Genomic DNA, 21,920 nt, shown 5'->3' with positions numbered 1-21,920 from the left:
TAATATATATATATATATATATATATATATATATATATATATATATATATATATATAGTTGTACCTTGCATAACTAAATAACCTTTATGGCACAATAACAATTCAATACATTTATGGTCATTACTCTGTTTGGATTTAATAATCGTCATGTGGGAAAAGGCTGACTCGCATAAGTACAGCCAAATAATGCAGTAAAGGAGCTTTTGAATTCAGCCAAGTGAAAAATAACGGCTGTCCAATTAACTGCGATTTTAGTTCCTTCTCCTTTCTCTTTCTCAGATCGCTTTTTGGAAGGACTTCAGTTTCTTAGTTTTTATGAGCAGTTCGAAAATGCCTTTCTACATTTTCCTTCTTTGGAATACCAATGATAGAATGACAGATCAGACAAACGCACTTCAATTGTGCATGCGGGAGAGAGAAAAGAGATCTCAGACTGGCTGCCCTGTATGTCAATCAAGTGGCAAATGCCATAGGGAGGATATAACATAGACTAACATTTAAAAAAAAATTTTTTTAATGCAACACGATCTACCTGCACTACCTTTGCGATCTACCGGTCATTCGCAATTGACGCTTTGGGCACCCCTGCTGTTGGTTTTAAAGGGGCAACAGTGCCTCCTAGTATTCACAATGTATATAGTGACACATGAGTCACTGTCTTGCACCCCAAAACACTAGGCTGAGTCTCAGCTTTCTTCCGCTTGAAACAGGAACAGCACGATTTATTGTAGCGGGATCTACCGCTTTCCTATACACACACACACAGCAGTCAGGCAGGGTCATAGCCGGGTTAGTAGCCAAGTAATACTACTTTTCCCTACATTTATAATGTTCCTTGCATCACCCACCAATGACAGGTGCTAGACCGGAATTGGCTCGAATATGCTTCTGTGGCACTCCACTGCAGCACTGTGGTTGTCACGGCAATGGACAATCAATCTTCCACAGACACGGCAAATGCTCTTTGGGATGCACTTCAGCCATTGGGGGCAGGGCTCCCGGGGGTCTGCTGGAGCAAATCCCAGCCAGCACAGGGCGCAAGGCAGGAACAAATTCCGGGCTATTGTATAAAACACTATGTTTCATCTTGATCTTTAACTGCCTATGATTCTTTTGTTTCTCACCATGAGTAAGTGTAAGTTGACAGCTACTGATATATTCCACTAACTCAACTGAAATGTCCTACAGAATGCCCTGTTTAACCATTTTTATAAAATAAATCAGTGAAGTAAATACAGCAAACATTATTCACTACAAGTATAGTTTCATAAAAAAACTCTTGCATATTTTAATGGAATATTTTATAAAATTTTTATCTAAATCTCAATTATATATAATTAGTGTCAAAAAAATAATAAATACCATTTAATCTTGATACTAAACTTTACTAAAGCAAAATCAGAGGTCCTAAACATAGTATATCCATGTGAGAAAAATGATTTATCCCTGAAATGTGTTAATTATTGCTAAATCAGACTACAAACTCTAACACATTTTTGTGCAAGAATGCAGATCACATCTGAATAAATAGAAAACTTCTTTCTAAACATTTGAGCAGTTTTTAGTGTAAACTTCTCTTTTCATTCTTGTAATATCATGGGCATATGTGGACAATGTGACTAAGTCATTCTAACAGAATTTTGTTCTTTGGCAGTAGATTTGACTTTTTGACATCATTGTGTTACTTCATGCTTGACCATGAAGCTGTGCTTCTGCTTCTTATGACAGACAATGCTTATGAGACATGAATGGGGCCTAAACTATACCATGAATTTTTATTAAGTATGAATAAAAATAGCAACGTGAGTATCATACAATATAAATGAAGATATAACAAAATTTTAAAAAATGTGTAGGGTCAACTACTCTCAGAACACAAGTCAACATTTATGCTTATTTAGTAAAATCACCAAAGCAAATGGTTATGTTTATACTACATAAAGAGAACTTGGTAACAAGCACATGTCCTAAACAAGCCATGGCTTTTGTTTAATTAAGAATTTATTAAATTGATGTGCTCAAAAATCGACTTTAAAGATATATTAACTGATTTCTAAATCACAAAATTCCTTTAAATACCATTACTGCCATTTTTCATCAAATCACATGAATTATAATTTCTATAAAAGAGGGGAGCTATTTCTGGCATGGTGCTTCTGCTAAAACAAAGTCAGAGATGTGATTGCAGTTACTCTTTCTCTTCACATAACTGTAAAACTTATTAACTCTTCTTTTTTAATTTAATCTTTAATTGTTCCAGATAAACGCAGTACAGAAGGAAATAATATGACATTCCACCATAAGTTTCAGTAAAACAAAATTACAAAAATATCTGTTCAATCAGAACTACAAGCAATACCATACATTATATGACAGAAAAATTAAAATGACTAATCATAAACCACAATAAAACCCCCAACTTCACCCAAAACCGAGAGTTAATTTAAAAAACAAAATGAGGGAAAAAGAGACAAAGGAGGCACATTTTGTTATATAGCCTCTAACTAATTAAAACGATGAGAGATTAACTTTTCTGTGCTCCTAATTTAAAATTGCATTAATAAAATCCTGCCAAATTCTAAAGAAGTTCTATACCCCCTGTCTGCTTTTCATTTTTGTTAATGTTTATTTTACTTAAATACTTTGTCTTTTCTGTGGTGGGCTGGCGCCCTGCCCAGGGTTTGTTTCCTGCCTTGCGCCCTGTGTTGGTTTGGATTGGCTCCAGCAGACCCCCGTGACCCTGTATTTAGGATATAGCAGGCTGGATGGATGGACATTGTCTTTTTTCTTGTTATATGAACATGATAATAGAATTGAGCTTTTCAAAAATGGATTAAACTCTTCTGAGACATTAAAATAAACAGAAAACTGATTATGCACTCAAATAAAACATACAGTGCATCTGGAAAGTATTCACAGCACATCACTTTTTCCACATTTTGTTATGTTACAGGCTTATTCCAAAATGGATTAAATTTATTTTTTTCCTCAGAATTCTACACACAACACCCCATAATGACAACGTGAAAAAAGCTTATTTGAGGTATTTGCAAATTTATTAAAAATAAAAAAACTGAGAAATCACATGTACATAAGTATTCACAGCCTTTGCTCAATACTTTGTCGATGCACCTTTGGCAGCAATTCCAGCCTCAAGTCTTTTTGAATATGATGCCACAAGCTTGGCACACCTATCCTTGGCCAGTTTCACCCATTCCTCTTTGCAGCACCTCTCAAGCTCCATCAGGTTGGATGGGAAGCGTCGGTGCACAGCCATTTTAAGATCTCTCCAGAGATGTTCAATCAGATTCAAGTCTGGGCTCTGGCTGGGCCACTCAAGGACATTCACAGAGTTGTCCTGAAGCCACTCCTTTGATATTTTGGTTGTGTGCTTAGGGTCGTTGTTCTGCTGAAAGATGAACCGTCGCCCCAGTCTGAGGTTAATAGCGCTGTGGAGCAGGTTTTCATCCAGGATGTCTCTGTACATTGCTGCAGTCATCTTTCCCTTTATCCTGACTAGTCTCCCAGTTCCTGCCACTGAAAAACATCCCCACAGCATGATGCTGCCACCACCATGCTTCACTGTAGGGATGGTATTGGCCTGGTGATGAGCGGTGCCTGGTTTCCTCCAAGCGTGACGCCTGGCATTCACACCAAAGAGTTCAATCTTTGTCTCATCAGACCAGAGAATTTTGTTTCTCATGGTCTGAGAGTCCTTCAGGTGCCTTTTGGCAAACTCCAGGCAGGCTGCCATGTGCCTTTTACTAAGGAGTGGCTTCCGTCTGGCCACTCTACCATACAGGCCTGATTGGTGGATTGCTGCAGAGATGCTTGTCCTGCTGGAAGGTTCTTCTCTCTCCACAGAGGACCTCTGACAGAGTGACCATCGGGTTGTTGGTCACCTCCCTGACTAAGGCCCTTCTCCCTCGATCGCTCAGTTTAGATGGCTGGCCAGCTCTAGGAAGAGTCCTGGTGGTTTCGAACTTCTTCCGCTTACGGATGATGGAGGCCACTGTGCTCATTGGGACCTTCAAAGCAGCAGAAATTTTTCTGTAACCTTCCCCAGATTTGTGCCTAGAGACAATCTCGGAGGTCTACAGACAGTTCCTTTGACTTCATGCTTGGTTTGTGCTCTGACATGAACTGTCGACTGTGGGACCTTCTATAGACAGGTGTGTGCCTTTCCAAATCATGTCCAATCAACTGAATTTACCACAGGTGGACTCCAATTAAACTTCTCAAGGATGATCAGGAGAAACAGGATGGACCGGAGCTCAATTTGGAGCTTCAAGGCAAAGGCTGTGAATACTTATGTACATGTGCTTTCTCAATTTTTTCTATTTTCAATAAATTTGCAAAAACCTCAAGTAAACATTTTTCACATTGTCATTATGGGGTGTTGTGTGTAGAATTCTGAGCAAAAAAATGAATTTAATATATTTTGGAATAAGGCTGTAATGTGGAAAAAGTGATGCACTGTGAATACTTTCCGGATGCACTGTATATTGTTCTTTACGTTGATTAAAGGCAAATCTTAATTATTCACAAATAATCAGCACCATTTTACCAACAATATAACCCAGACAAAAACTTTGTGTTTTTTTCCCTGAGTTAAATACATTTTTCTGTGACCCACAGAAATGTATTTATTATTTATTTATTTATAATCAAAACTTGAACAGCATCAGGAAAGAACTACACACATTGACTTTTTAGTAACTTCCCAAGTGTTACATCAAATAAGACTGCCAGAAAACTCATATTATTAACAACAACAAAAACAACTATTCAAACAAAGATGCTACACATGAACTAATTTGAAGATGGGCAAAAAATTAACACCGCATTAAAACTTTAAAACCATGATTCCTATCTCATTCTGTGGTTACACTCAACCAACATAAACATTTAAATCTTCAACATACCTAAAGGACAGAACTGAAACAACACATGTGTTTCTTTATCTTATGCAGTTCAGAAATACCATACTAGTTATTGCTGAAAATTGTAATGAAGTGAATTATATAGAAAATCCAAAATATGATAAAATAGATAATTCATTTCACTTCCCAGGTCCTCTCTGCGTGGCATTTGCATGTTCTAACCGTGCGCGTGGGTCTCCTCCCACAGTCCAAAGACATGCAGGTTAGGTGCATTGGCGATTCTAAATTGTCCCAAGTGTGTGCTTGGTGTGTGTGTGTGTGTGTGCGTGCGCGCCCTGCGGTTGGCTGGCACCCTGCCCAGGGTTTGTTTCCTGCCTTGTGCCCTGTGTTGGCTGGGATTGGCTCCAGCAGACTCCCGTGACCCTGTAGTTAGGATATGGCGGCTGGATAATGGATGGATGGATAGATAATTCATTTTAAAAATACAGATTTGTAAATTATAAGCAGAAAATGAAGCTTTGAAAACAGGCCTCAAAAATAGTCCCATAATGTGAAGAACTGAAATTAAAAAGATTCAATATGTTTTCAGATTAAATGTTTAATAATTCTACTTTCTAACACTGAAATTAGATCACAAATATATGTACTTTAACAAATACAAAAGTCACTAATACTTTGTCAAAATGATAATACTATGTTCAATAGCATAGTAAAAATGAAAATACAATTAAGTTAAATATATAACAGTTGTATAAATTGCTCCACATTTCAAAAAATCATATTGACTTGAGTAGATTTTCCTAGAACTCAGGCTGGGCCATTTTTAATACTACATCTTCAGAAGCAATTGTACAAAATGTAGCAGATAATCACTGTGATGGCTTAATTAACACTATAAATTATGCACTTGTGACTATCAAAGTGTACTATTAGACGATTCATATTTATAGAATTCTATATTATATTCAACTAGGTCAAGGTCCTTTTCCATTTTTAAAGAGTAAACCTTACTATTTAAATAACCTTTGTCTAGACAGTATTGGTATGCAGACTGTCTAGAGTATGATACAAAGTTGAACCTTTTGTTTGCATTGCCTACAGATATTATGCAATGTTACAAGTGAATGCAATTCTCTATATGTTAATAAATTATAACATATATTGGTTAATAAATGATTGATGTCTCAAGGATTTAACAATCATCAAAAACAGAACTAAAATGGATTTAAATAAGGGTACTTTATATCTAATCAAAAATGAATTACAATTGCAAATGGACATCTGAAGGAATGTCTGAATCAGATAAGTATGCTGAGTAAGACTGCCTCTTTGAACCTTCTACTCTGTGTGTTATTAGTGAGTGCCATTCAATGACTGTTACACTCAGAGAGACTGAGAAAACTGTAGAGGAAGAGTATCCTAGCATAATGCAAAACATTTCACATTTAATATGTTGTTTAAACACACATTTTCTTCAACAGGAGGTAACCTTTTTTGAAGTTTTCCAAAAATTTTGCTTTAACTGTCTTTTTAATATGTTTCTTTAATATTTTCTGAAGGTAATGGTGTCTAAACTATAGAACAATTTTCAGTTAATCTTTCTCACATCAAAATTTTTTTACTCTGGTGGTATGACAGAATATGCAAAGAAATTTGAATGTGAATATATTGTTCAAAAGGAGACTGCCTTGAGAGTGATCTCTGCAATAGCAAAAGTAGTTTTGGACTTGAGTCAGTTAAAATTATCCAATATTAAAGGGAAATCCCTGCCAGTAAACATTTTAGAAAGAAAGGCTATCCTTCAATACTCAACATACTCATTCCTTAGAGGAATTTGTTACTGATAGAGTCTGATCAAAACATAGGGCCAAAAAACAGAGATGAGATTGGAGAATAGCATAAGAACCTCGAAAATAATATTAAATATGTCTCATACTTACCCTGTACACATCGATCAGTTCCAGTAGTAATTTAAGTGTAATTCATTTAAACGTTTGGCATTTGCCATGCTACTAGGGAAAAGAGGCATTGGCATCTACAACCATACACTGCATCACCAGGTCTTATTCTAAGTTTATGTTAAAAATGTAATTAATGTTACTATACATTGAGAATGATCAAAAAAAAAGATATTGTTTTAACAAATTGAATAAGCCATTTTTATTACTTCAGTAAAAAACCTAATTGCTATTAAGGATGTATTAAAAAAATAAGATTCATATACATAGTGGCAGGGGTTCAATAGAAGCAAGTTATATATATTAGTATATGCCTTCATCTTTAAAAGAAGGCTCATCAGATCTACAACACTTAAGACTGTTTGAAGATCAAACTGTATCTGTAAGATTTAGGGTGGTTTATAAATAAACAAAAATATATATTCTATAAATCCAGGGTACTTTAATTATGAAAATCTTTTTTTACTTACATTTTGGATTTGTACCAATTACTTTAAAAGACATTATCCTGTGCTCATGTTTGTTGTACTATCAAATGAATGGTCAATCATCTTGTATGACCATTCAAGTACACTATTTCACCATCTAACAATGAAAGGCTATTTTCAAACTCTTTCCAATACATAAATCAGGGATATCAAACCTAATTCATAGAGAGCCCATGTAATAGACAGCTTTCATTCCAGCCACTTTTCCTAATTAGTATTCCATTACTGCTGTAAATTGAATACACTTTGACATATACTTAAATGAACCTAAATGTACTATGAACAGCAAAAATTGGCTTCTAATTATAATATTAGATGCAGCAAAAACCTGAAGCCATTGTGGATTTTCAAGAAATGCATGTGAGACCATCACATTACAACATGGTAACACACTCACTCTGATGAATCCAACATTCCTGATATTGTTTATTTTCTTTTACCAAGAACATCATATCATATTTTTACCTGGAACAGCTCAGTATTTATTGTTGACTTTCAGCTAGTTATGAAAAAAATAAGCAATTTAGGATTCAGAATCTTAAAAAAAAACAGTTATTTAAAATTAAGGTAACAAAATATGGTCTACTAGCAGCAGGGAACTTGCCTGTAATTAAGAATGTGACTAGAAAGAAAAGCTGAAGTCACTTAACATTCTGAGAACTGAGTTTGAAACGTCTGATATAAATATTTACCTGATACATTTTCTATTTTGTATTGATTAGCATTATATTGGCCAGCACGGTGGCGTAGTGGGTAGTGCTGCTGCCTCACAGTTAGGAGACCTGGGTTTGCTTCCCGGGTGCTTCCTGCGTGGAGTTTGCATGTTCTCCCCATGTCTGTGTGGGTTTCCTCCGGGTGCTCCGGTCTCCTCCCACAGTCCAAAGACATGCAGGTTAGGTGCATTGGAGATCCTAAATTGTCCCTGGTGTATGGTTGGTGTGTGTGTGTGTGCCCTGCAGTGGGCTGGCTCCCTGCCTGAGGTTTGTTTCCTGCCTTGCGCCCTGTGTTGGCTGGGATTGGCTCTAGCAGACCCCTGTGACCCTGTAGTTAGGATATAGCGGGTTGGATAATGGATGGATGTGTTACAGCTCCATGAAAAGAAGTATTATTCATAAATTGATATACTTTTCTTTTTAATCTGCTTTTGTTTAAGACTGCATTGTTCAGACTGCGTACAGCGGATGGCATGCTTTATGGTTTTATTTCCACAAGAAACACAAGCTGATTTCAAATTACATTTAATTTTTATAATTAAAGTTTGCTTCCAGATTCTTTACTTCATTAAATGTTTTAATCAATATTTTTTGTAGGTACACTGACAGACCATAAATGTAACTTTGTAGTTTCATTTGAATTTTTATAAATGTAACATCATTTAACCTCCCTAATTTGTTCATGCTGCTTGGGAAGAAAAGGTTGTATTTTTAATGTGTGTCATTACTTACAAACAGAAATTTTACACTAGTTCTGCTGATTTTCATGGTAAATTAGACACTGACATTTTAATATTGTACACTGGATAGGTTTCTGACCATAGAATAGCTCCCTTTTTTACCCTGGTGTCTGCATGCATGCGTGCATCTTTATGCACTAAAATCAATTAAAACACATCATGTATATCTTAAAACTGTTTTCCTGCTGACCCTTTACATTATAATTAGCTTCTGAGAGCTTCAGTGTTGCAGGCAGTGCTTCAACAAGTAATTATTTCTGGTCAATAACAGAATGTTTTAATTTGCCATTAAGCTGCTTAGCATTAACGTCATGTACAACGTCAGCTATTTCTGACAAAGAGCTCTCTTTTCAGGTGCCCTCACTGCAAGAATGCTTCAACTTCAATAACACTTGTGAATTGTTTAAGGTCAGAGACACACAGGGAAAAGGAGTTACTACATAGGCTTGCAGGAAGCAGGGAAGACTTACTATCACCTCATACAAGCTTCAAAAAACGATATTCTGTCTGAATGCTATAAACTAATAAAGTACAAACCTCCAACACAATGACAATACAAACAACATTAGTATTTTGACTGCTATAATTGTTTATCTTCATAATTGTTCCAGTAAGTTTTCCTTCCTGCATTTGGAGAATAATATAGCTTTTTACAGCCTTATTGTTGAAAAAAACTCCTCTAAAATGATAAATAAAAAATATATATATTTTCCAAAAATTGTTTTAAAGACACAACAATTGTGCAACAATCAGTTTGGAGAATCCGTTTTGTCTATTTTTTGGAAACAAACTGGCATTTTAAACATAATACATATTTTAGAATCATTAAATCACATTTTATTCTTTTCTTCTCTATACTGTTCACTATACCAAATGAGTAATAACTCTTTTTATGAATAAGTAAATTACAAATGATATTTATTTAACCACTAGCTGTGTTACCTGGCAAGCAGTATGTTGTAGTGGTTAAGGCTTTGGGCCTAGGACTTCACAACATGATGTTTTGAGTTCAAACCCTGCTACTGGCACTGTGTCACCATGAGCAAATTACTTCACTTGTCAATGTTCCAATTGGAAAAACAAAATAAATGTAACCAATTGTATTGTGCATGTTGTAAGTCATCTTGGATAAAGACATCAGTCAAATAATATGTAATAATAACAATATTATTAGGTTAAAGGGGCTGCTTACTCTTGGACCTACACAATTGACCACGAGTAAAACATTCCTGCATTAGACCAGATCTTGCCTTTTATTGCTTTTCCTTCTTACTTGGCTGTTGTTGATGGTCATTGCAAAACATAATTTTACAAAAAAGTCTATTCTTCTGAATTGAAATGGGTAATCAGCTATGTTTCCTGTAAGCTCTGGCTGTGCACCTTTTTCTGGGTGTTGTATACCACTTTTGAACTGCTATGCAGATGTTATAGGGCCACTCACTACCCCTCCCATACAGCAGTTTGGAAGAACTATGCACTTGTTGCCTTCACAATTTGATATTGCACCTGCTGCTCCGGGAACTACATCGATCATTGCCCATCCCAGTCGTCGTTTATGTGTTGGTGCTTTGTGGCGCTCAATAATCTCCTTAGCACTCATCTTTTATGTTTTGGTTCTTCATGGTGCATGGTACCCTCTTCTCATCATTTATTTGTTGGTGCTTTAAGGTGCTCATCTAACCCCCCACTCCACGCCTGTTTCCATTTGTGTACGAAACTCAAAGTTTTAAGGGTATCCGCTCGCCTGTCTTTCATGTAAGAGTGCTTAGCAGCATTCAGTAGTTCATGTCAGGAGGTCGACAGAGTGGAAGGGATAACCGGTATGCATCTTAAGAGTGCAGGTAGTCAATGGCATATACAGTATCAGTGCTTACCTAACCCTTGACTTCTGCATCTTTACTGAGTTTCAATGAGCTTTCTTTTTCCATACATCTCACATCACTTTTTTCCTGTCCAGGTCACAGTCCCACCCTATTGGTTAGTGATGGTATTTGCGTGTCCCCATGAATCACTTCTGCTACATTTTTCATTTGCATAAAGCATGCTCTCAGTGCAATAAAGAGCATATAAATTGGCATAATATTAATAAACATCCACAAATAAAAATTTTACTGTCAAATAATAATAAAAAAAAAAAAAACACAAGCATCATCATTTATTTTTCGTTTTTCTATAATGTCTCCCAATTTCAATCAAATCCATCAAGGCATTTTTGAGAATTTGAGGTGATTAGTTTTTGTATTGGGGGGGAGTGTGTTACCCCTAAATATTAATGTCAAAATGTTGTTTCGTAGCAGATACTTACTGGCATAGATTTACCATTTTGCCAAATTTCAGCTTTTTAACTGAACAGATAATAGGGCTTTTGCTGGTAAGTGAGTGAATCAGTAAGTCAGTCAGTTAACTCTGCATTAAATAAACATAGATTAGCAACTATTTACATGACATAAACTTCCTCTAGCTTTCACCACCGTTCATGATTCAACATAAAACTTTATGAATACTGTTTTGTCAAGACTGTACAAATAATTAACATGTAAAATAAAATATATAACAAATACATGCATCTTACCTGACAAATGCATGTAACTTTTTTAAGATGTTTAAATTTAAATGATGTTCTTACTTAAACAAGATTTTTTACCAAACAAAAATCAACCATTAACCAAAACAAGTAAGGAAATAAAACATCATAAGACACTAACCTCTCTTTTCCCTGTGGATTTCCTCAAGCAGACGGTCCTGGTTTGTGATCTGCTCAATAAGTAGTTGTCTGTCTGACTCTTTACTTTGTTTAAGACTCTTCAGCTGTTCCCTGATTTGCTGTAGATGATGCTTCAGTTTCTTTCCTTGCCCTTCTCTCTCTTTTACCTCTTCGCACAACCATCGTAGTTTTGTCTATGTAATAAGATACGCAAAAGTGAGTTTTTTAAGGAAAGGATTCTAGAATCAAGTTAAGGTAATGAGTGAAGTGTCTGAGCAGCAAAATGCAGATTAAAGCTCTTCAGCCCTTCACTGTCAAGGTGCTCTCACTGTTCTGAACAGCAGCCCTTGATTTCAACCTGATCTAACACTTAGTTCTGTCCATGGGACATTATAGGCACAGATGATGCAGCTCCCCCACTAAGTTAGCGCAATGGATGCAAGTAATGCTCGACTCAGGATAGTAGTAGGAATTTTGGGGCAGGGAGTCCTTCACACTACATTGTGCCAGAGCAGGGTACACATTATATGATGGACTAGAACGGTGAAAGTTTGATGTTTGCTGTTCTTCACCAAAACTATAGGGGAAAGACTGAAACACCTCAACAGTTAATTTCATATAAACAGATACAAAATATTTATTTACATGAAAAGCTGTAGATACAGCAACTGTGTACTAGAAAGTAGTACCTTAAAGCCTTTAAATATGTTTAATATGGTAAGGAAATAGGAACTGAAAGGTTATTATTTGGGCTGACAGAGGCCTATTTTTGTTAAAACCATATATATTGCATGACTTTACCAAAAAGGAACAAAAATTACAGCAAAAAACTAGAAAATATTAAGCATATCTGTTTAAAATTTTATACTAGAACTTTGTAAAGAGAATTACCAAAATAATTTAAGAGATGCAGTAAGCTTTGAGGATGGCAGTGTCAGACTTGTTGACACGAACGCCTTATGGATGTAGCTTCCTATTTCCAAATCCTATTTTTTTGCATGTTTTCCCATGTCTGCACAGGATTTTCTAGTATTCTGTTTTTATGGACCTTGCGAAGGACTGTTACCATGTCCATAGGTGGCCTCTATCTTGTGTCCAGTATTACCAAAATAGACTCAAGCCCCCTGTGACCCTAAACTGGCAACAGTGGGTTTGAGAATATCATTAAATAATACAGTAGGCCTTGAGTTTGGATGGGAGCATCAAGATTGGTATACAAACTGTTTTAGAGTTCATACAACACTGAAAATTCCTTTTCAAAACAAAACGTCAATTGATGATGATATTAGAGAACAGGATTAATTTGTATTTACAGTAAATTATATGAAAAGCTGCCCATACAGATGGATAGAAGTATTCATTCCTCAAATTCTACATGCAGGTAGCAGAGGCTCAAGTGTAACTTGGAAATTAACAGTGCCAATATAAATGGGCCAGCGGAGGACTCAAGCAGTTTAACAGGAAACTGATGGTAGCACTTTCTATTAGTTGCAGTGAGTTGACCTCATGTGAGAACAATTGAGAGAGACTGTTATAGTAAATTAAGTTAAAGGTGATCAGATAATGACAATATACATTCTGCATATGAAATTGATAGATAAAAGATATTTTTCCGAATTACAGCACATTAATTATAAAATCAGTTTTTTGTATCTATCCAATCTTCCATTTACTGAGCCCATTTAATGTAATTTTAGTGTTGAGACTGAGGCTATCATGAGAAAAAACAGTTCTAAAAGAAACGGCAGTCCATATCAGGACATACTTGCACACATCCACATTCATTCATATTGTGTACTTTAGAGATACAAGATGACATTTACACGTGTATCTTTAGGATATGGGGAACCAGATCATTCTTTTAACATAGAATTCAGAGGCAGAGAAGCAGTAGTCCTAACAAGTGCACCACCATGTTACCTTCAAACATGTTTATACCATCTAATTTTTGTGTTCCAGTATTAAATAATAATTCTTTGTGAAAATGTCACATGGGAAATTCAAAGTTTCAAAATCTTACACAGAAGACCCCAAAGCCAATTATATAAAGAGCAAAGTGCTACATTAGCAAAAGCTAAAAATTTATTAATCCCAAGGGGAAATTCAAAAGTATCTATCTATCTATCTTCCCACATAATGATTTCTGAAAGATATTTCACACTAAGGGAGTGGGACTCTGCTGAAATTAAGCTGAAAATTTGTTCCCTGAAATTCAGGTATTGGTATTAAATACAGAAGGCTGAGTGAGATGAAACCAGAAGTGCTTTTCTTGCAAATTTGGATATATTGACAGGTATGTACTGCTTGAAACATTATATAATACAGACTAATTTATGTAAATTAAAATAATGAGAGGCAAATGAAACATAGAACCTTGGACAAAAACTAAGGGAGAGTGTTTTAAAAGTTTTCATTTTTCAAGGATAGTGACTAAGAACTTTCATTATCTAGATCAATTTGGAAACTAGTGTAGAAATACTCCTGTTTTATAAATCATTTTTTTGCCTATAGCGCAAAGTAACCCCACAAATTAACATCCATTCACTTCTGCATTTTCAGCCCTACTAAATATAGTAGAGTGTAAGCCACTAGGGGGCGAACTGCCACCCTATCCCCCACCTGGGCTTCTTTCCCATCAGCAGGGAGCAGTGCTTCTGTGAGCTTCTGCTGCTTTTTTTTGTTTCGGGCAGCTTCAGCCTGCCGCTGAAAAGTTGCGTGTGTGCGGGTGGTTGTGCTGCTGGTACGAGCGAGTGTCTTCATGCTGCTGTGTGCCTTGGGCTGCTGTGTCGGGTTGGTATACAAAATGATTTAAGGGGTTCCTGCCAACAGACGGCCAGGGGTCTCATCTGGGATGCAAATGTAAGCCACTAAGGGGCGTACCGCCACCCTAACCACCGACACAGACAGTCAGGACACAGGTTCAATTCAATACCATGTTTATTTATAATTAAAAGTGCACAAACCACCAACACCACACCAATATACAGTCCAGTCCCTTCCTTGCCGCCAGTCCATCCACCTCCACTCCTCCTCAGGCTTTGTCTCCTTCGTCCTGACTCTGGGCCCCAATGAAGTGAAGCAGCTCCTATTATATAGGTCCTGGGAGTTTTCCAGGTGGCTCATCACTATTACTTGGAATCACTCACAGGTGCGCTGGAGGTCTCCTAAAGGGCTTTGCAGCACCTCCTGGTGGCCCCCACAGAACCCAACAGGGCTTCATCAAACTCCAGTTCCCGACACCCCCTGGGACACTAGAGGATTCCTGCAGGGCAAGTATTGCCTCATCAATGTCCTTTCCCCTGGTCCTTCTACCTTACTGGAATTCTGGCCAGGTAGTGGCCATGGCCGTCCATCACAAGAGTTAACGAGGATCAGACACCCTGGTAGGTTTGGTTAAAAGGCCAATAAATGGGACATCAGTCTATCACAAGGTACATTCACACATAAAACCACTGATATTCACTCACAGCAAGCTAATTTAGTTTTAGGTATACGTCTTTGTTTATTGTTATATGCGGAAAGTACAGTTTACAGACACCAGTAAACCTAAAGCAATTATTTAATATTTGCAGGATTTCGACTCACGACTTTGAAGATTTGAGACAACTCTAAACACTGTGGCACCATACCATCTACTAACTAGTAAACAAACCTAAAAACAAAAGTTCATATATCCACATAGCATAGGAAATAAAAGACATCAACTTGTTCATAACCATAGAATAATTATAATAGACAACTTATGAAATTAGTATACCATTTTAAAATGAGTATGTCTTTGCTAAAAATACGTTAATTTTATTTACTGCCTGAACATTTTAATTGCTCCAGTGACTACATGTTGGAAAGTGGTGTACTTAAGCATTGTATTTATGTGGCTGTTAATTGGTTAATGCCCGGATTTCCAAAAAATCTTCAGAGAATTTAGAAATCAAATGGAATATAAAAGTGTGCATCATATCATCCCACCTTTCAAGAACTGGATTCAGTAGGGAGATTTTGGAAGATGAGCAATTATGATGATGGCAAGCACATGTTACAGAATACAATCTTTTCTTTTTTACCTTCATTTCAGCTAACCATCTGTGAGGATCCTTCTGCAGATCAGACATTAGGGATACAGCCTAGGGAACAGATTGCATTTACATTAGGATACAAAAGAACAAAAGCATGAAAAAATGTAAGAAAAGTGTTACTGTTGAAAACTCCTTATCATTGTAGGACACACTACAACTTAAATATTCACAATTTCCATCTTCTTAATATGTTATTTTATTAGTGTAATGTGATCATAACGATTACTGAAAGGAACTCTTTAATTTTGCAAATAACTCTCCTTAATACAATCAAGATAAAATTCATTACCAAATTAGATGTATAAATACAATGAAAGGATTAGATTACATAAATTCCATCTAGCAATAAGCTGGATGCAACTGGAACTTTAAATCTTAATAAATATTACTATGGACAGTTAAAATATTAAAACCCTGAAACCCATGTGATCAAACTTTGTGGGTATATTATGTGCATTTGAATGATTTTAATAACATATGCGTTCTTTACATCTTGAATTAATAACAGTAAGAAGATGCATTCCATGAAATAAACGGGTCCTTTTCTCGAACAAGTTAAGGCACAGGTGTCAAACTCCGGTCCTCGAGAGCCACAGTGGCTATAGGTTTTCATTCTAACTATCTTCTTCATTAGTAACCAGTTTTTGCTGCTAATTAACTTCTTTTGCCTTAGTTTTTATTAACTTGATTCAGACCCCTTAGTTGTGTCTTTTTCCTTAATTAACAGCCAAACAATAATGAGACACAAAACAAGCCACCACATGAACACCTCACCTGTGCCCATCACACAATATCTGAAAATAAAGAAAGGTGAAGGTCTCTGTAAGGTTGATCTCTCAGGTCACCAAAACATCTTGACGGTGTTCTTAGAAAAAACAGAAAAATCACCAGTTTTGGAAATGTCTGCTATGGCAGAATGAGAGCAGCAAAAGCCATGGAATTAAATAATGAGTTTAATTAACAGGAAGAATTGGCTTCTCATTAAGAGAGTGGTTGGAGTTTGAAATCCCAGTTTAGCTGGTCGTCTGTCAGCTCATTTCTGTTTGGCTGCCATTTAATGAAGAAAAGAATCAATTCAGAGGACTGAATCCTTAAAAACAGGGCTATTAAAATGAAGGGAAGATTAAATTAGCACTGAAAACTGATGAGGAAAAGGGTTAGAATGAAAAACTGCAGCCACTGCTGCCCTCCAGGCCCGCAGTTCAACACCCCTGAGTTAAGGAAACAAACCAATATTGTAGTTATGTGGATAATAAAGCAAGCATTCTAAACCATTAAGATGAGTGAGTGAACTAACAAAAATAAATCCAGAATTCATGGCTTTTCTTCATCTTATGGCTTTTAATTTAACAAAACCTTTTCAAAACCAATGATTAAAGAATAAAGTAACTAATACCATCTTAGTGGTTTGTAGCTTACTGATAATCAATTTTTTATATATATATATATATATATATATATATATATATATATATATATATATATATATATATATATATATATATATATATATATATATATATATATATATACACACCATGATAAAACTGAAAACAAAAAAAGAGAAAACAGGAACTTTTCTGTCACATAAAATTTTGGTTGCTGGTTTCCTGTTTGAATGTATACAAATGACTTCATGTGACAGTTTACAATATAGAGATCAAAGAGGTTTACTTTGCATTGCATTTAATAGGTTTCAGACTAAACTAGGAAAAATGTGAAGATATTAATAACACGAATAAAGAGTGAAACAGCTGGAAAAAGAAGCAAAATAGTAAATATTTCATTATATACAATAAAATGTTTTAAATAAGTCCATAAAACCTTGCCATCTGAAATAATTTCACAGCAGAACATAGTGTTTTGCGAGTTTTCTCTGGATAGTATTAGAATAAATTCAACACTGTGGCCAAAAAGTACTCACTGTCCATATTAAATACTACAAAAGCTAACAGGGAGTGTAATTTATAACAATTGTAGCCAACCACTCCTGAACACAATTTCATAACCTATTCATAAATATAATATAACCAGGCTTTAACATCTGTAACACTGAAAATCAACAATAAGTCAACAAGGATTACCTTAAATTTATCATCCGAGTGCATGGCTAAAATTTCACAGATTGAGTTAATTTCTTCTCCAACTGTTTTAAGTATTGATTCCTGCTCAGTTTCCTTGTGGAAAATTTGTTCCTTCAATTTTCCAATTACTTCATCCATTCGATTTGCATGGTCTTCACCATTACTTAAATGTTTTTCCTAGTAGGAAAGTATAAAGTAAAATGAGGTCCAAGTAAAGATAACTCATAAACGGCACTTTTTCCATGCTTAAAACAACCTGTTCATTTATTTTTAGAATATTTAGACAGCAGAAAAGGGGATGGGATGACATTCATAGTCCTTAAAACCTTGACTATAAGCTAGCCAAACTATCATATTTAGCAAGTATTTACTTTCTCCAGAAGCTCCACATTATGATCAAAGGCCAAAGTTATGCTGTCACTAAATCTCAACTGTTCCTTCATACGATACACAATGTTCATTTATTCTTGTGCACAGTGTATTGAATTGATGATCCATCTACACAGAATTCTCATCTTAAATCATTGTAAAACATTAATTAGCATCCATCCAATCATTATCCAATCTGCTATATCCTAACTACAGGGTCACAGGGGTCTGCTGGAGCCAATCCCAACCAACACATGGTGCAAGGCAGGAACAAATCCCAGGCAGGGCACCATCCCACCACATGGCACACACACACACACACACACACACACACACCCCAAGCCTACACAAGGGACAATTTAGAATCGCCAATGCACCTAACCTGCATGTCTTTGGATTGTGGGAGGAAACCCATGCAGACACGGGGAGAACATGCAAACTCCACGCAGGGAGGACCTGGGAAGCGAACCCGGGTCTCCTAACTGCAAGGCAGCAGTGCTACCACTGCGATTAAATAGCATATGAACTCTAAATGTTTAATTCAAAAGAAGCATTAAAAAGTGACATCTTATATAACATTATTCAGTACAATGTATGCATGATGGGATAACATTCTTTCACATAGAGTACGCAGGCTTTACCCAAAAAATATTGAACCTCAAAATATCAGTGTGGCCACCGTTTCAGCCAGTGGTATTTTAACAATAGAATATAGGGGGTCACTCTGTTTATAACCTGAAACTTGCTGTATTTTGTTTTTCCTCTTTTTATAAAACCTGGCCTTGAAACATATACAGCTTTCTCTGCCAATTTAACAAACCTCATATCAATCTACCCATGTTTGCCATTGCACAAATTAATTGTTTCTTCCACTTTCCACAGTCTTCAAAATACTTAGGGATGACACCCTATCTTTTCATGTTAGCTGTAACTATTTCTAAGCCATGTTGCTTTCACCCTCATGCCCTGAGCTGTCTTTCGGCAGGTGAGGCACACCAGGTGAATTTTGTGGGACTAATTGCATTGCTCATTTAGCATTTAGAGGTTACACTTTATAAGACTGGATTGTCCTCCTTCTGAAATAAAAGGAGTAGAAAAGCTCTGTAATACATGAAACAGGACAGTGACTTATTTTAATTCTAGTTTACAAGGTTAACATCAAATTAACAACTGAACTTTATCATTACTTATTGAAAAACAATGCCTTTCATGTTTCCTCAATTTGATAATAGCTAATATGTCTCTATATCAACCTTAAAGCTGTTTCTTATAAAGCAAAGTAAATGAAATGTTCAAAATGTGCTACTTGATGTTGAGAAATGTTTTGTATACAAATAATGGTCAGTACAGAATGACAGTTTTAATACAAATACTGTATTGTTCAGAGGTTCTATTAAATACTGTACGAAAATATTAAGAAAAAAATATTGTTTCAAAGTTAAAATTGCACTACTAAGTACTTAATTACAAACACTAGAGAAGAAAGGGAATCAACTGAAAAGCATCCAAAGAGATGTCACTGGAAAATCGTTTTTCAACTATAATAGAAAGCAATTATTTAACTTTGAATAAACAATTTTTTGTACCAGCTTTGGCTTCAAGATGTTCACAATAAGCAATAATCTATCTATCTCTATATAAATGTAGTAGCAGTAGTAACAGTAATAGTTGACATGTACATTCATACTCTTACTTGCATGTAAATCCAACATGTAACACACCACCACTCTCCAGCACCGTGATAAATAATACTATAAGTGAAGAAACACAAAACTGTCTCAGAAAAAAATTTGTGGTACAACATGGAAACAAAAACTGCAAAAAGGAAATGATTCCTTGAGCTACCTTTCTCATCACAGACAATCAAACAACAAAAATAAACTGAAAATATTACTATTGAGTTTACTGTTCCATTAACCAATTACTGAATTTCATTCACCCACAGTCCAAAGACATGCAGGTTAGGTGCACTGGTGATTCTAAATTGTCCCTGGTGTGTGTGTGTGTGTGTGTGTGTGCCCTGCGGTGGGCTGGCACCCTGCCCGGGGTTTGTTTACTGCCTTGTGCCCTGTGTTGGCTGGGATTGGCTCCAGCAAACCCCCGTGACCCTGTAGTTAGGATATAGTGAGTTGGATAATGGATGGATGAATTTCATTCTTTAATTTATAAACAAGAAAAATTACATTAGTTTAAAAGAATGAATTACATACAGTATCTAGTTTGTTGCAGTAAAACCTGTTTAGAAACATATTCTGAAACTATATAAAAATAAATACCAGCAGTTAAATTACCAGGTATGTTATTATTGGTTAATTGAAGTGTTACCATATTGCTTTATTTTAATGTTTATTAGCATTTTCATAAAAAAAATAAAATGTCTATTTAACTAGCAAGTGCGCAGGGATAATCAGCAGGCACATATTACATTAACAAGAGAAAAACAGAAAAGAATACTTTCAACTATAAAGCTACATTCAACTTTGTAAGCTCATGCATTTTGGTTGTCTTCCAAAAAGGAAATTACAGGGCTTTTAAAGATGGTCTCAGAAATCAAATGCCACATCAAATCACACCCAGACAGTAAAGAGCAGATCAATGTAGGGTTAAAATAAAACAGATGCTTTTATTATACACACTCACATTCATTGGTGACTGTTTCAAAACATATCGCAGGAAGGAATCTGCATCAATACAGCACTGAACACAAGACATAGCTTTCCTCTTTTCATTTATGCTGACATTTTAGTATTAAATTTTTCTGTTACACATAATATTTTTTCTTGTGAAAAAACAAACATTATTTTTGGCTTGTTTTTCTGGGGGTAACCATAATGCTAAGGAGGTTATGTGTATTAATAGTCTAGCTTGTTGCTAATATACAGTAAGTGAAAAGCTTACTAAAGCACTGATATGATAGTTAACTACAGCTAAAAGGCAGAAAGGCTAGCAAGAGGTTTATTAGTGCCAACATGGCCTGAATTTTTTTTGCAGGAGTTGCAAATACAACTGTGGGGAATTTTATTAAGTTCAGTGTGATTTAATGGGCTTGGAGGGATTTTAGCCTAGCACATTTATACAATATGTTTTCACGGACTCCCTGAAAATGTGCACATACTGAATTTATTAAGACATTTTCTATTCAGTACCTAATAAATAAATACTAATTAAAATCAATACAAAAAACTTCATTATAGTACAACCATTATTATAATGGTACCACATGAATTGCAGAATACTAGTATTATTCAACATATAAACTCTTTAAAGATGCTTTGTATCAACTGTATGAGACATCACACCAGGGGCCTCATGTATAATGCCGTGTGTAGAACTCACACTATAACATGACATAAGCATAAAAGCGGGAATGTGCTTACACACAGAAAAATCCAGATGCATAAATCTATGCGTTTGCCAACTTCCATGTTCTTCTGCTACATAAATCCTGATCAGCGTGAAAAGTAAAGCACGTGCATGCGCCTGCTGTCCCGCCCCAACTCCTCCCAGAATTACGCCTCTTTGAATATGCAAATAAATATAAATAGCCCTTAAGCTCAGCCTTCTGTCTAAAGACAACGGCAAAAGCAAGAGGGAAAGTAGAAGAATTTCAGCGGATACCAAGTGGAGGCAAAGAAAAACGTACTACTTGTTGGTTTAAACAGTGGTATAAACAACAAAAGGAAGCTGATAGAGTGACATAGCATATCAGGGAAACTCGAAAGCTCACGGTCACCAAGTCGCACAGTGTCCGAAATAAAAAAAGAAGTTCTCAGATATTAAAGTCGCCGTGAAAACGCAAGTCGTAGCCCACCGTCTGAGTGTCATATGAAAGCTTATTAGGGTACAGAGGAAAAAAAAAAAAGGCACACAGTGGGGGGAAAAAGCATGAAATGTCAACTTTAATC

At 35.8% G+C, this 21,920-nt stretch overlaps 1 protein-coding gene across 2 annotated transcripts in view; it reads right to left on the bottom strand.

The window, feature by feature from the left end:
- LOC120518755 (centrosomal protein of 128 kDa-like) overlaps positions 1-21,920 on the bottom strand; it is a 190,187-nt gene that overhangs the window by 74,114 nt on the left and 94,153 nt on the right. For both annotated transcript variants that reach the window (XM_039741707.1, XM_039741706.1), the window contains 3 exons: positions 17,647-17,823; positions 15,551-15,610; positions 11,488-11,680 (listed from right to left, as the gene is read on the bottom strand). In XM_039741707.1, coding sequence (XP_039597641.1) covers positions 11,488-11,680; positions 15,551-15,610; positions 17,647-17,823 — 430 coding nt within the window. The remainder of the gene's footprint in view (positions 1-11,487; positions 11,681-15,550; positions 15,611-17,646; positions 17,824-21,920) is intronic.

Source organism: Polypterus senegalus, chromosome 18 (assembly GCF_016835505.1).
Source record: "Polypterus senegalus isolate Bchr_013 chromosome 18, ASM1683550v1, whole genome shotgun sequence".
In the NCBI taxonomy this organism is placed as follows: Eukaryota; Metazoa; Chordata; class Cladistia; order Polypteriformes; family Polypteridae; genus Polypterus; species Polypterus senegalus.
Note: the sequence above shows the minus strand (reverse complement) of the source record. Positions and strands in the feature narration are given on the sequence as shown.